The sequence below is a fragment of the Papio anubis genome, chromosome 1 (assembly GCF_008728515.1).
Source record: "Papio anubis isolate 15944 chromosome 1, Panubis1.0, whole genome shotgun sequence".
NCBI lineage: Eukaryota > Metazoa > Chordata > Mammalia > Primates > Cercopithecidae > Papio > Papio anubis.
In genome coordinates, this window is record NC_044976.1 from 43351464 (window position 1) to 43368273 (window position 16810).

At 43.8% G+C, this 16810-nt stretch overlaps 1 protein-coding gene across 1 annotated transcript in view; it reads right to left on the reverse strand.

Annotated features, from left to right (window-relative positions):
* Nucleotides 1-16810, reverse strand: part of EIF2B3 (eukaryotic translation initiation factor 2B subunit gamma) — a 139312-nt gene that overhangs the window by 6715 nt on the left and 115787 nt on the right. Inside the window, exon 10 of the mRNA XM_017960993.3 lies at nucleotides 16280-16428. Within this exon, the coding sequence (XP_017816482.1) occupies nucleotides 16280-16428 (149 nt within the window). The remainder of the gene's footprint in view (nucleotides 1-16279; nucleotides 16429-16810) is intronic.

Below are 16810 nucleotides of genomic sequence, written 5' to 3' on the forward strand. Positions count from 1 at the left end.
GTGGCTGGGTGTGGTGGCTTATACCTGTAATCCCAGCACTTTGGGAGGCCGAGGTAGGTAATCACCTGAGGTCAGGAGTTCGAGACCAGCCATGGCCAACATGGTGAAACCCCACCTCTACTAAAAATACAAAAATTAGCCAGGCATGGTGGTGCGCACCTGCGATCCCAGCAACTCAGCAGGCTGAGGCAGGACAATCAACTGAACCCGGGAGGTGGAGGTTGCAGTGAGCTGAGATTGCAACATTGCACTCCAGCCTGGGCAACAAGAGCGAAACTCCATCTCAAAAAAAAAAAAAGAAATTTATGACTAACCTTTATTGCACATCTACTCTATGCCAGGTATTGTGCTAAATAAATACTCTCTGTACATTATAGGAGTGACTTTTACAAATCTAGTAATTTCTTTTTTGAGACAGAGTCTTGCTCTGTCGCGCAGGCTGGAGTGCAATGGTGCAATCTCAGTTCACTGCAACCTCTTGTGTCCCAGGTTCAAGCAATTCTTCTGCCTCAGCCTCACCAAGTAGCTGGGATTACAGGTGCCCGACACCACGCCTTGCTAATTTTTTGTATTTTTAGTAGAGGCAGGGTTTTGTCATGTTGACCAGGCTAGACTCAAACTCCTGACTTGAGGTGATCCAGCCTTTTTTTTTTTTTTCTTTTGAGACAGAGTCTTGCTCTGTCTCCCAGACTGGAGTGCAGTGGCATGATCTGCCTCACGTAAACCTCAAGTGATCTGCCTGCCTCAGCCTCCCAAAGTGTTGGGATTACAGACATGAGCTACTGTGCCTGCCTGGCCACAAATCTAATAATTTCTTTTATTTGAGACAAGGTCTCACTTTGTCACCCAGGCTGGAGTGCAGTGGCGTGATCTCGACTCACTGCAGCCTCCATCTCCTGGGCTCAAGTGATCCTCCTGCTTCAGCCCCCCAAGTAGCTGAGACTCTATAGGCACATCCCATCATGCCTGGCTAACAAATCTAGTAATTTCATCTGAAAATCACCTGAGCAGTGTAAAAAATAACAAATAAAGCCACCCTCAGTGACCTGGCCCCCATCAATTATTTTGGTAGCTCTTGGATAGGTATTTAACTAGAAGAAAACCCGGCTGGGTGTGGTGGCTCACGCCTGTAATCCCAGCACTTTGGGAGGCTGAGGCGGGCGGATCATGAGGTCAGGAGATCGAGACCATCCTGGCTAACATGATGAAACCCCATCTCTACTAAACACATACACACACACACACACACACACACACACACAATTAGCCAGGTGTGGTGGCAGGTGCCTGTAGTCCCAGCTAGTCAGGAGGCTGAGGCAGGAGAATGGAGTGAACCTGGGAGGTGGAGCATGCAGTAAGCAGAGATTGAGCCACTACACTCCAGCCTGGGTGATAAAGCAAGATTCTGTCTCAAAAAAAAAAAAAAAAAAAAAAAAAGAAAACCCCTCCTAGATGATTCTGGGAGTACTATTTTTATCTCTGATGCAGTAAAAAAGAGCAGCTACATTTTGCAGATGAGGTAACAGATTCAGAGAAGTTAAACCATTCACCCAAAACCATATAATGGCTAGTAACAGATTTCAAATCTAGGTTTGCCTGACTTCAGAATCCATAATTTAATCATAATGCAATAGAAAGAAATTAAGAAAATACTAGAGGAGACCTAGAACTGTCTTATTCTGAGCTGATAAGGCTCAGTGGAAGAAGCACTTTCCTAACAAGGGAATCATCAGTACCCCTGAGTCAGAAATGGGAAGAGAAAAAATGGGCAGCTGGAGGGGAGAAGGAGGAGGATAGAGAGGGTGTAAGTACTCTTTTTAACAAAACAAAACTAAGGAAAAATTCCGAACCCAAGAGGCCTGAGGGGGTTGGAAAGAGGACATTCCAAGGACTAAAAACACTGATACACAGACCATTAAAAAAGATTCTTCCCAAATGCCAAAACTTAGTAAAATGCATAAAGAAATACTAGCACTTTATGGCATTTCAGAGTCTTCTTTATCTCTGTTCTCCTAGGAGGTTAAAGCCTTTTGGAAAGTAACAAAAGGCCAAAACCACAGCACCTCTGTGGTGTAGGCTAGAGATGGGCAGAGACAGCACTAGTTTGCCCTTTGGCAGACTTGGGATACACTCAGTGGGTGGGCTTTAAGAGAGCTTCCATAACTTTCCAACTTGCCCAACTTGCAAAGCAGTCCAGTAAGCAGTTAGGGTGGTTCCTGCTTTTTGGGGAAAATTCCTCCAAAAGGGGTAATAAGGAAGTACAGAAAGCTTTAGATACAGAGGCTCCTGGGACAGAGCTGCCTTTCAGTTGGCTACTAGTTTATCATGGAAAAGTCTTATTTCTTTTTCCAAGGTGGTAGTAGGGGTATGCTTCCTACTTAGTCATGAGAGCCAAAGAATGTATGCTCTGAAGCTGGGCAAGAGGTAAACATAGTCAGCAGACAAGAAACAGCCAAGAGGAACTCAAGCAGCCATAATTAGAGACAGTTAAATGTCTATTTTGGAATCTGGGATATAAGTGGGAGAGATTTCTGGAAGGAAGAGACAAGAATAACTGAGGTCAGATTTCCACAGCAATAAACAGCCTGGTTTTCCTTAGGCTCAGTGGATCTGACTGGGGTCTTCAGGAACCTCCCATATTGTCTGTCTCATCCAGTTTATGTGTAACTCTTTCTGAGACACATAAACCACTGCTGTGGAGCCTGCAGATATGATAGGGAAAGTGGGGTGACCAATGGAAAACTGTGGACTCTCCTGAAGCTCCTGGTAAGTGGATCGATGGAAGGCTTTGAGATGAATACCTGACAACAGCTTACTGGGTGTGAAGCTCTTTTGTGACCATATGTATCCTCAATTGTTCCCCAGTATTATTGTGCAGCCAAAATCACCTCCAATGGCAAGGCTGAGGTATTTTGGAAAAATTTCAACCCAACACAGTTTCTCCCCATCCAAGAAGAAACTCCAGAATCAAGGACTTTACTGGGAGTGTATCTGTTCATGCTACAGGGAATGGAAAGATAGGACTATATCAAACAAGCCCTCTCCAGGTTGCCAATTGGCAGCAAGGACTCTGTCTTTTTTGTTTAGTGCCTAAGGAGAGAGAAGAGGTGAGTTCTATAGTCCAACAAAAGAACTTGCTTCAGACTAGAACTACAGCTTCTGCATCCTAGTTTTAACTCTCAGGTTGGCACGAAGCACTCCTCCGTGCTAATGTCTAGCTGTGTTCTCTAAGACGCTGCTCAGTGATGGCTAAGACTAATGGAGACTTGGTCCTCATTTCTCCTTGGTGGGTTCAAATTTCAAGCACAGATGCAGGTTTTGCAAAATTACTCCAAAAATTGTAATGCTTCACTGGAAAGGAGGCCATGAGAAAAACAGAGTTCTATAGTAAGATCACTGCTTGGCCAGCCACACCACACTATACTATGTGGTGGCGTATCACATATGAGGAAGAAGGCTTACTGGGAAGCAAGACTGCCTCCAATTTCTTGCTCCTCTTCTGGCTTTAGGTAGGACTTTTCTTCAGTTCTTTCAAGGGAGGAAAGGGAACTCCCATATATGTAATGTCTAATACATCTCAGTCATTATATACAGCACTTTGCACCAATTTTGTTTTATTTATTTATTATTATTATTATTATTATTTTTTTTTTTTGAGACGGGAGTCTCGCACTGTTGCCCGGACTGGAGTGCAGTGGCGCAATCTCGGCTCACTGCGATTCTCCTGCCTCAGCCTCCCAAGTAGCTGGGATTACAGGCATCTGCCACCATGCCTGGCTAATTTTTTGTATTTTTAGTAGAGATGCGGTTTCACTATGTTGATCAGGCTGGTCTCAAACACCTGACCCACCCACCTTGGCCTCCCAAAGTGCTGGGATTACAGGCATGAGCCACCACACCCGGCCTACACTCATTTTATAACTGAATCCTTTCAGCAAACTTGTAGGGATGGTGGCATTTATTCCAATTTTTACAGAGAAAATTGAGACTCACAGATATCAGGCAATGTGCCCAGGCCTAAAGTGACAGTCCACTGTATCACAGGTTCCTACCTCAGATATTGACTTAGAGAACATTCGGCAAAGAGCCATGAAACTTCTCAGTAACTCTGAGGATGGGTAGGTTCTTTTCTTTTTTGAGGATTAGTTGGCAGGCTTTCTAAACTACTCATGACCCTGGGGGAAAGGGAATAAAACTGAAGATACGTGTAGCTTTTCCAGGCCTGTGACTAAGGTCTGCTTTAGGCCAACTCAACACTTGGGCCCAAAGATTATGGCTGAGTCACCTATATCTCTCTAGGTACTGGGAGCCTCCTAACCTAAGCCCTTCTAAGCTGGTCCAAGAATCTCTCTACAGGAAGAGCCATGTGTTATTTTTATTAAAAATTATTTTTTATTATTTATAATTTAAAACTTTTTTTTTTTTTGGGAGAGATGGAATCTTGCTATGTTGCCCAGGCTGGTCTCAAACTCCTGGCCTCAAGTGATTCTTCTGTCTCAGCCTTCAAAGTGTTGGGATTACATGTGTGAGCCACTGCATCCGGCAACTATGTATTATTATTATTATTATTTTTTGAGATGGAGTCTTGCTCTGTCGCCCAGGCTGGAGTGCAGTGGCCGGATCTCAGTTCACTGCAAGCTCCGCCTCCCAGGTTTACGCCATTCTCCTGCCTCAGCCTCCCGAGAAGCTGGGACTATAGGCGCCTGCCACCTCGCCCGGCTAGTTTTTTTTATTTTTTTTATTTTTTTTTAGTAGAGATGGGGTTTCATCGTGTTAGCCAGATGGTCTCGATCTTCTGACCTTGTGATCCGCCCGTCTCGGCCTCCCAAAGTGCTGGGATTACAGGCTTGAGCCACCGTGTCCGGCTAACTATGTATTATTTTTAATGAAATATTTTACGTATAGAAAAAAGCCTAGAGAATAATATCAAGAACACTTGTGCATCCACCAAACAGCTTAAGAAACCAACAATCCAACTTGCTAAGCGTCTTTCTTTCATCCCATTTCCTTCCTTCTTCCACCAGGGTATCCATTGTTTGACTGTGGTGTTTATTGTTCCTAAGCATTTTTACTACATATGTTAAACATACAATATTGTTTTGAATGTTTTAAAATTGTACATACATGTTACCATTCTCTGTGTATCCTTCTGCAACTTGCTTTCTCCAACATCATATTTGAGATTTATCCAGGTTAATTGAGATAATGAGATATAATACTTGAAGAAATGATCGTACCTTTTCCCTGTTTTCTGGTCACTCTTGCTCTTGAGTCCTCTAGATTAAAATGTACTGGCTCCAGTGAGCAGGCTAAAAATTTCTTCCTTTTAGTTCTGTATGCCCCCCCTTCACTATACAAGGTTTAGTGGTGAGAAATGGCTCCCTCCTAAGAAATCTAAGTCCTTATATTCCGTAAGCAGAGGCTAGGGAGCTTAGGGGAAATCAAAGTAAAGATGTAACAGCCTTAAAGAGTTAAGCTGCAGAATTCTTCATCTAAGAAGATGGGTTTAGTGCAAATGGTTCAAAGGTAGGGAATGAACTAAAAGCCATTAGGAGTCCCTTTAATCCAGGGGATCTTCCCAAAGTGTCATAATTTGGTGTCTTCAAGAGTATGACAGAAGTGCTGGGCGTGGTGGCTCATCTTGTAATCCCAGCATTTTGGGAGGTTGAGGCAGACGGATCACCTGTGGTCAGGAGTTCAAGACCAGCCTGGCCAACACAGCAAAACTCCATCTACTAAAAATACAAAAATTAGCCTGGTGTGGTGGTGTGTGCCTGTAGTCCCAGCTACTCAGAAAGCTGAGGTGGGAGGATAGCTCGAACCCAGGAGGCAGAGGTTGCAATGAGCCAAGATTATGCCACTGCACTCCAGCCTGGGTGACACAGCGAGACTCTGTCTCCAAAAAAAATTCTTTTAACAATTATGTTCTTTTCTTCAACTCTAATTACCTCTAATTAGACTTATATTTAAGAGGATTCACTTTTATACCTTAAACTATCCATTTTCATTTCTTCCTTGGCTATACTATGCCTTCAAGTAGAGTTTTCCGGAGGGTTCTTGGGTGACACATGTCCTGAGCCCTGGAATACTTTTGATGCTTTTACTTAGCAACCATAACTGGCTACAGGATGCTTTTGTGTTTTCTTTCCTTGTAGGGATGAAATATGGAAGGTTATAAGATTCTTAGGTCACAAACGTTTCCCTTCTAAATTCTCTAAATGTTGTTTCACTGTCTTCTGGCCTGAAATATTATCATAGAAAACTCTGAAGCCAGGCTGGGTGTGGTGGCTCATGCCTGTAATCCCAGCACTTTGGGAGGCCAAGGCAGGCGGATCACTTGAGGTCAAGAGTTCGAGACCAGGCTGGTCCAACATGGTGAAAACCCGTCTCTACTAAAAATACAAAAATTAGCTGGGTGTGGTGGTGCACACCTATAATCCCAGCTGCTTGGGAGGCTGAGGCAGGAGAATTGCTTGAACCTGGGAGGCGGAGGTTGCAGTGAGCTGAAATTGTCACTGCACTCCAGCCTGGGTGACAGAGTGAGACTCTGTTTAAAAAAAAAAAAAAAAAAGAAATGTGTGAGGCCAGCCTGATTTTCTCCCTTCTATGTGGCCTAACGTTTTTTTCTTTCAGTTCTGCATGCCTCGGTATTCTGAAAAAATGATGTTTGATGTTTTTTCTTTGGTTCACCCATGTTCCCATTCCTTCTCCTTATGTTGAATCTTGGTGTTCTCTTTGGGTTTAATCTAAATTTCATTGTATCTGGCAGATATTCTGTAGTCAGTGCACAGGTATGTGTAGGTTATTTCATTTTATTATAGATGAGGCTTCCTTCTGTGGTTTTGTTTTTTAAATTTGGTGAGCTTTAAGGAATGAAGCACTCATCCACAAATTTTTTTCTATATTTGTGACATTCTTACCAACTTTTTTTTTGAGATGGAGTTTTGCTCCTATTGCCCAGGCTGGAGTGCAATGGCATGAACTGGGCTCACTGCAACCTCCACCTTCTGGGTTCAAGAGATTCTCCTGCCTCAGCCAACCGAGTATCTGGGATTACAGACCTGTCCCACCACACCCGACTAATTTTGTATGGGGGTTTCTCCATGTTGGTCAGGCTGGTCTCAAACTCCTGACCTCAGGTGATCTACGTGCTTTGGCCTCCCAAAGTGCTGGGATTACAGGCATGAGCCACTGAGCTCGGCCATCACTGGTACCAACTTTTAAAATTTTTATTTATTTATTTTCTTTTTCTCCCTCTCTATAATCATGTGCAATATTTTTTTTCTAGAAGCAGAGAGGGATCTCTTAACAGATATTTAGCCAGTTATAGTAGAGGGGTTAAATCAGAGATCTCCATTTTTCATTCAGTAAATGCTTATAAGATATCTACTATGTAAAAAATGCAGTATTAAGAAGTTAGGGGAGGCCGGGCACGGTGGCTCAAGCCTGTAATCCCAGCACTTTGGGAGGCCGAGACGGGCGGATCACGAGGTCAGGAGATCGAGACCATCCTGGCTAACACAGTGAAACCCCGTCTCTACTAAAAAATACAAAAAAAATAGCCGGGCGAGGTGGCGGGCGCCTGTAGTCCCAGCTATAGGGAGGCTGAGGCAGGAGAATGGCGTAAACCTGGGAGGCGGAGCTTGCAGTGAGCTGAGATCCGGCCACTGCACTCCAGCCTGGGTGACAGTGCGAGACTCCCTCTCAAAAAAAAAAAAAAAAAAAAGAAGTTAGGGGATATAAAGACATATAAAATTATTTCTATATTTAGCCAGGCACGGTGGCTCATGCCTGTAATCCCAGCACTTTGGGAGGCTGAGGTGGGCGGATAATGAGGTCAGGAATTTGAGACCAGCGTGGCTAGCATGGAGAAACCCCATCTCTATTAAAAATCCAAAAAATTAGCTGGGCATGGTAGTGCACGCCAATAGTCCCAGCTACTTGGGAGGCTGAGGCAGGAGAACTGCTTAAATCTGGCAGGTGGAGGTTGCAGTGAGCCCAGTTCGTGCCACTGCACTCCAGCTGGGGTGACAGAGTGAGATTCCCTCAAAAAAAAAAAAAAAAAAATATATATATATATATATATATATATATATATTCAAGGAATTTATAGTCTAGTTGAAGAGGGAAGAAAGATGCAGTAAGTGCCACAGTACCACGTGAGCATGAATAAAGTGTTATGGGTGCACAGGGAGCACAGAGGTGGGGGAAACAGTTTATGGCTATGACAATTTTTTTTTGAGATGGAGTCTTGCTCTGTCATCCAGTCTGGAGTCCAGCAGTGCAATCTCGGGTCACCACAACCTCTGCCTCCCAAGTTTAAGTGATTCTCCTGCCTCAGCCTACTGAGTAGCTAGAATTACAGGCATGCACCACCAGGCCCAGTTAATTTTTGTATTTTTAGTAGAGACGGGGTTTCACCATGTTGGCCAGGATGGTCTCGAACTCCTGACCTCAGACGATTGGCCCACCTTGGCCTCTCAAAGTGCTGGGATTACAGGTGTGAACCACCATGCCTGGCCGGCTATGACATCTTAAGAAAGCTGCATGCAAGAGTTGGAATATGCATTGGATCTTGCAAGATGGGTAGGATTTTTACAGGAAAGAGCTCCAAAGAGAGGCAATTCAGGCAGAGTGAATGTCAGAAATAAAGGGAAGTAGGAATGGGCAGGGCAGTCAGTCAGTTGAGTTGAAGGGTACACTCAGGGTAATGATGAGAAGTAGTAATTTCTTACCTGGCGCTGAGGGCTACATTTGGTAACTGCAAAGAGCATCTAAAACCTAGGTGAGAACCTGGCTTTCTAGCCGGCCAGCATGTGAAGATGCACTCTAGACTGCTGCTTGAGTCATGTGCCTTGGATTAGGGGGAAATGCAGGAGAGGTTGCTTGGGACCAGGGGACCAAAGATGCAGAACACAGGGCTGACACTCAAGCCTTGACAATGAAGTGTTCACTACACTGCAGATTCCTGAGCATCAGCTGTCATATAAAATGCCAGAACATGAGAAAGATGGGCAGGAGCTTTCTCTGAATAGTCTCGCCTACACCTTCTCCAAGGTGGTCCTATTAGCATCCCTCAAACCCTGAAGACCTTGGGCAGGTGTCCAGAAAACCTCAGCAAGCTTTCAAGCCTCAGCAGCCCACCACTGTTGGCAGAGACAAGCACACAACGAATATGAGAAACTCCCTTCTGAACAATTTTATGCTCCTACTCTGCCACTTAGCCAAGATGTAATAGCAGCAAGGTAATCAAGTCTCACTTGACTGCAATTTAATTACCTTTCCCAGATTTACCATAAGTAATTAAAACGAAGTGACCCCAAAATAATGGGACAAAGTTCGTATGGGATGTAGGATGTCTGATCTTATCAGCAGGAGCTCATTCGCAGGATTGGGTAATTGTTAATGGCCTTCCCAGTCATTAGCCTTGCGTGGGCTGCCTATAGCTTTACCTCAACTTTTTTATTTAAAAAAAAAAGAAGTAGCCAGCCTAGGCAACATAGAGACTCTGTCTCTAAAAAAAAAAAAAGAAAAGAAAAAGAAAAAAAATTAGCCATGTAGTGGCACACGCCCGTAATCCCAGCTACTTGGGAGGCTGAGGTGGGAAGATCACTTGAGCCCAGGAGGTTGAGGCTTACAGTGAGCCATGATTGCGCCATTGCACTCTAGCCTGGGTGACAGAATGAGAACTTGTCTCCTCCAAGACAGCAAATGACTATGAGATATGCTAGGCCTTTTCTCTGAACTTCTTTTCTCACACAGAAAGCTGTAGTGTCTTAGGGAGTCATGGTTTCCTCACCAAGTCTCTTCATGTCAATTAGGACACTAACACTAACACTGGACTTTTTTTTTTTTTTGAAACAGGGTTTTGCCATGTTTCCCAGACTGTCTTGAACTCCTGAGCTCAGGCAATCTGCCTGCCTCAGCCTCCCAAAGTGCTGGGATTACAGGTTGCAGGTGTGACCCACTGTGCCTGGCCCTGCCCACCCACAGAAGGGCAGGGAAAGGTTGCTAATTAGAACATATGGGGAAATTTATGCCATTGTCTTCCTTGGAAGGTCTGAGAGAATGGAAGCCACAAAGCCTCATGAGTTACTTGGAATCAGGTGATCAAATGGATGAAGGCAAGTGTAGTTCTGGTTTAGAGAATGGTGATGTCTGTCAGTCCTATCCAGGAGTCTGGAAGAGGACGTGGTGTAGCACGGGTGCAACAAGAAAAATGTCTGGAATGCTACATTTATTCATCTATAAAAATTCAGGAGTTCAGCTGGATGACTTCTAAGGCCTCATCTCACACTAGCATTCTAGACTCAGTACTGGAGCCAGACCATGAGAAATCATGAAGTTCCGATTTCTTTTAAAGGTAAGAGGGAGCTTTCAAAAGGTTTTTAACAGAACAAGGATGTGATCAGAGATATTCTTTAGAAAGACAATGTTGGCAACATGCCATCCTTGTGAAATGGGATAAAGTAGTAATATAATAACAACAACAATAATAAATAAATAAAAACAGCAACTAACTATCCTAAATGCTTTGTATGACAGGGCACAGTGGCTTAGGCCTGTAATCCCAGCACTTTGGGAGGCTGAGACAGGCAGATCACTTGAGGTCAGGAGTTCGTGACCAGCGTGGCCAACATGGTGAAACCCTGTCTCTACTAAAAATACAAAAACTAGCCAGGTGTGGGGGTGCGCACCTGTAATCCCAGCTACTTGGGAGGTTGAGGCAGGAGAATTGCTTGAACCTGGGAGGCGGAGGTTGCAGCGAGCTGAGATCATGCCATTGCACTCCAGGCTGGGCGACAGAGTGAGACTGTCTGGGGGGGGGAAAAAAAAAAGCTTTATATTTACTAACTAATTTAGTATTCCCAATAAACCTACACGGTAGTTCACTTTTACCCCATTTTATAATGAGAAAATCAGGCACAAAGAGGTAAGGCCATTTTTTTTTTTTTTGAGATGGAGTCTCGCTCTGTCACCCAGGCTGGAGTGCAGTGGCATGATCTCAGCTCACTGCAACCTCTGCCTGCCAGGTTCGAGCAATTCTTCTGCCTCAGCCTCCTGAGTAGCTGGGACTACAGGCGTGCGCCACCACACCCAGCTAATTTGGCCAATTCTTTAAGAGGTGAATAAGTGACAGACCTAGGATTCAGTTTGTCAGTCTGACTCAAAGCTCATGTTCTAATTCATAAGAACAACGGGGGAAGGGTAAATATAGAAGACAAAGAATGATGAAGACAGGAAAAATAAGTTAGAGAACACCACAATGTAGTGGTGTAGTGGCTCATGCCTATAATCTCAGCATTTTAGGAGGCACTCAGGAATTCAAGCCTGAGCAACATAGTGAGACCTGGTCTCTACTAAAAATAGAGTGGCGCATGCCTGTGGTCCCAGCTACTCAGGAAGCTGAGGTGAGAGGATCATCTGAGCCCAGGGTGTCGAGGCTGCAGTGAGCCATGATCACATCACTGCACTCCAGCCTGGGGGACAAAGAGAGACCCCATCTCGAGAGAGAGAGAGAGAGAGAGAGAGAATATCACAAGAATGATTCGGGAAGGAGACAAAGACTTTATCTCTGGGTCTGACCTCTTCTCCTGAGCTCTAACCACAAACTGAATACCAGACATCTCCACATACCTGATGCCCTACAGGAACTTCCAACCTCTTGTGCCCTACACAGACCTTGTCTCCCATAAATCTGTCCCTCCTTCCTCATCTCAGTTGAGTACACCACCATCCACTCTTTCCCTAACTGGAAACCTGGGCTTCACCTGTCATCTCTCCTCTTCCTTACCCCACATGTCCCCTCCTTGCTCATTCCTTGTCAGTCTCCTTAGATTCCTTTTCTTATGTCTAAAATTGCTTGCTGTTAGTTCCCATTCCCCAAGGTTTTGTTTTGGTTTATTTTCTTTTCATGTCACACACTCTCCCTGGGTGATTTCATCTACTCTACTCCCATGGCTTCAGCTATCAGTTCTTTTTTTTTTTTTTTTGAGACCGAGTCTTGCTCTGTCACCCAGGCTGGAGTGCAGTGGTGCAAACTCTGCTCACTGCAACCTCCACCTCCAGGGTTCAAGTGATCCTCCTGCCTTAGCCACCCGAGTAGCTGGTGTTACAGGCGTGTGCCACCACACCCAGCTAATTTTTGTATTTTTGGTAGAGATGGGGTTTCGCCACGTTGCCCAGGCTGGTTTCGAACTCCTGGGCTCATCCGCCCACCTCAGCCTCCCAAAGTGCTGGGACTACAGGCATGAGCCACCATGTCCAGCCTTCAGTTATCACTTCTGTGCCTGCCACTTCCAAATTTGTACCTCAAGCACAAGCTTCTTTCCTAAGCTCCAGCCCTGTAGATCAAGGCCTCCTGCACACCACGATGCATTCAACTTGTCCCAGATGGAATTTATACTTTCCCCACCTCCCAGCCTGCCAATCTTGCTCTTCCTCTACTAATTTCTATCTTGAATAGCACACCAGAAATCTTATTGCTCAAGCAACAAATCTGTTTTTTTCCTTAATTTCTCTTTGACCTCATATATCTAGGCAGACACATGTTTTATAGTTTTTAATCACCTTATTGTCTGTCGTCTTCATCTCTACTGCTATTTATTGCCTTAGTTTAGGAGCTCTTCTGTTTTACCAGAATTATTTCAATGGCCTTTCTGCCTCCATGTTTACCCTCTTCAGGCCAACCTTCCTAATGTAGCCCAAATAATCTTCCTGAAATGCTGATTTAATCATGCTGTTCTTTTGCTTTCAGCTCTTAAATTACCATTACGTATCAAACTCCTCAGGGAATAATCCATTACTTGGCCCTTGTCCATCTGCATGTATAGCCTTCTCTCTTGTATCCATCCCTCTCTGAATTATATTCTGGACATGGTGAATTGTTTATCATTCTTTCATATAACAAATACATTTACTGAGTTCCTGTAGGCCCTCAGGATATAAAAGTGAATAAGAGAGATAAGGTACTTACATTCTGAAACTAATATTTTACTTGTGAGAGACAAGTAAAGATAGGACTAGATAGTGATGGTGTTATGAAGGAAATAAAACAGGTTGATGTGATGGCGGTCAGTGGGACAGATTATTTCTAACAGGGTAGTTGGGGAAGGTTCCTCTGAAGAGGTGACATTTGAGTTAAGATCAAAATAAGGAGATGTTTCTGGAATAAGATATACTCTTTCATAATTCACAATCTTTTTTTTTTTTTTTTTTTGACAGGGTCTCACTGCAACCTCTACTTCCTGGGCTCAGTTGATCCTCCCACCTCAGGGGTTATAGGTGCACACCACCATGCTCAACTAATTCTTGCATATATATGTATTTTAAGACAGGCTCTCAGTCTGTTACCCAGGCTGCAGTATAGTAGCACAATCTTGGCTCACTGCAGCCTTGACATACTAGACTCGGTGGATCCTCCCACCTCAGCCTTCCAAGTAGCTGGGACTACTGACGTATGCCACCACTCCTGGCTAATTTTTTTTTTTTTTTTTTTTTTTTTGAGACTGAGTCTGGCTCTGTCGCCCAGGCTGGAGTGCAGTGGCCGGATCTCAGCTCACTGCAAGCTCCGCCTCCCGGGTTCACGCCATTCTCCTGCCTCAGCCTCCCGAGTAGCTGGGACTACAGGCGCCCGCCACCTCGCCCGGCTAGTTTTTTGTATTTTTTAGTAGAGACGGGGTTTCACCGTGTTAGCCAGGATGGTCTCGATCTCCTGACCTCGTGATCCGCCCGTCTCGGCCTCCCAAAGTGCTGGGATTACAGGCTTGAGCCACCGCGCCCGGCCTCCTGGCTAATTTTTATAGTTTTTGTAGAGATGTGGTTTCGTCATGTTGCTCAGGCTGGTCTCAAACTCTTGGGCTGAAGTAATCTGCCCACCTTGACCTTCCAAAGTGCCGGGACTATAGGTATGAGTCACCGTGGCTGGCCACTTCACTTTTTATGTATCTAGAATACCCTTGGCCAGGTGCAGTGGCTCATGCCTGTAATCCCAGCACTTTGGGAGGCTTCAGACCAGGAGTTCAAGACTAGCCTGGGCAACAGAGTGAGATCCCTATCTCTATAAAAATTTTTTTAAAAATTAGCTGGGCCTGGTGGTGTGCGCCTGTAGTCCTAGCTACTCGGGAAGCTGAGGCAGGAGGATTGCTGGAGCTCAGGAGTTTGAGGTTGTAGTGAGCTGTGATCATGCCACTGTACTTCAGCCTGGGCAAGAGAGGGAAACCTTGTCTTGAAAAAAAAAACAAAAAACAAAACAAAAAAACACCACCTCCAAAACCACTCCTTTCTCCAGCTCAGGTGGCTCTACTCATTGTCTAAGATTCAGCTCAAGGGTCATTTCCTTAAGTCTTTCCTGACCCTTTCCTCCCTTCTGACCTTACAGATCTTTACCACAGCACCTATCACTTCTTACTGCACATAGTATAAATTCCTTGAGGGAAGAGATTAAGCCTTATGTCGTTTTGTTTCTTTCATTGCCTAGCACAATCTTAATCATAGAGTGGGTCTGTTAGTATCTGATAAATCAGTGAAATGCTTGAGATGGGTCTCTATTAGTGGTGTGCTGAAGCTGGCTTGTTTCAGCTTGGGAGAGGCAATTATTAGCATCTCTTCTCAACTCAGCGTTCAGTGATATCATTGGCTATAGTGGAATAATTTACACCACAGAAATTAGCAAATGTTTCGAATTACGTCACTTATTTTTTCCTTTGGAGAGCTGGTTGTCAACAATTTATCAGCACACCACTGGTAGCAGCGTACCACAAAACTCTGGATATTTTTGGCCAATTGATGTTAGCAGTTTAAGGCAAATACTTCTGAAGGTTTTGTTACGAAAAATAGCAGTCCCCTGCAACTCCTATTCATTTCTCTCTTCCCAGAGGCAACTCTTTTAATTCTTTCTGCTGAGTATTTTGGTATTACTTCCATGCCTCTAGGTATTAACATAATTGTATTACTAGTTCTTTATTTTTTCAGCTTTAGGCATTATCAATTGACTTTCTACAATGAAAAATGAGAATTTAGCTCTCCTTTCTCCCTTACCCCCATTTCCCTTTCCATCTTTCATCCTTTCAACAGAGTTATAGCATAACTTTGGCCAGTAGTCAGGTTTACTTTATTATGACTATGTAAATTCTATTCTGTAGCTGATCCACAGCAAACTATGGTCTTTTCATTTCTTATACAGGTTATGTATCCCTTATCTGAAATACTTGGGACCAGAAGTGTTTTATTTATTTATTTATTTATTTATTTATTTATTTATTTATTTATCTGAGACAGAGTCTTGCTCTGTCACCCAGGCTGGAGTGCAGTGGTGCAATCTTGGCTCATTGCAACCTCTGCCTCCCGGGTTCAAGCCATTCTCCTGCCTCAGCCTCCTGAGTAGCTGGGACTACAGGTGCACACCACCACACCTGGCTACTTTTTTTTTTTGTATTATTTTTAGTAGAGATGAGGTTGGCCAGGCTAATCTTGAACTCCCGACCTCAGGTGATCCACCTGCCTCAGCCTCCCAAAGTGCTGGGATTACAAGCGTGAGCCACTGCGCCAGGCCAGAAGTGTTTTAGATTTTGGATTTTCCTTTTTTTGGATTTTGGAATATTTGCATTATACTTACCATTTCAGCATCCCTAATTCAAAAATTGGAACTTTCAAATGTTCCAATGAGAATTTCCTTTGAGTGTCAAGTTGGTGCTCAAAAAGTTTCGGATTTTGGAGCATTTGATTTTGGGTTTTTGGATTAGGGACATTCAATTTGTACAACTTCTTCATTTTCCCAGAGTTAATAACTGTCTTGTTTTTGTTAGTGTTGTTTTTTCTATGTTATCCCCAATTCAACTTCAAACTTTTAGCCAGTTGTCTAAATTGCCTTTCAAATGTTTGTATGTATCTGGTATTTTATCAGTTGCATCTTGCTGAATAGATCTTTTCTGGATTCTTGGGTTTTGTTCCACTTTGGATTAACTAATCCCTTTATGCCCCATTTAAAGCTGACATTCTTATCTCTGTTCACTGTTATCCCATGGATTCTTTTTGCCTTTTTTCTGAGTTGAATCTCTTGTTTCTGATCTTTCTCTTTTTGGTTTATTTTCCATTTTGGAGGAATAAATTTCCTAGTAAAGTTGAGACTTTTCATATCTGAAAATGTTTTTATTCTATTGCCCTCCTGATTAGCACTTTGCCTGGGTATACACTTTTCGGTTAAAATGAACTTTCCTTCAGAATTTTGAAGGCATTTTTCCATTATCTTTGCCTCAAGTGGGTACATGGGGAAACATACCCTTCCTCCACAGTGACTGAGTTCATGAGAAGGCAATTGGTAATAGTCACTCTATCTTTTATGAGACAGGATGAACCAATGACTGAGCGCTTAATGGATGACTTCTCTCCAATCTGTGTCTCTGGCCCGATGAGGCTGTCAACTCCAACCTGTAAAAGGCAAAATATAAAACTCTGTCCATCCATCTCAACCAACTGCAAACCACCCTCCAGATCTTTCAAGCTGCGATCTAATGGGATCTTTCCATAGAGACACTTCAGTAAGAGGGGCCATCATCAGTATTTCTCAGGGCCACAAGGTCATACAACACCTCTGAGACCAACTCAAAACTAACTGAAGCATGGGCCCTCCTCCCTTGCCAAGAAAACAAAACAAAACAAAACAACAGACACACATACACACTCATGCATTTGTGTGTACAGATGTGCTCTCTTAAAGAGAGTGCTCAAATCAGAATTAGAAGGGGGACAGATTGAGAGCTCCTGTGTCTGAGTCCCAGCACTATAATGGACCCTTCCTTACAACGTCATT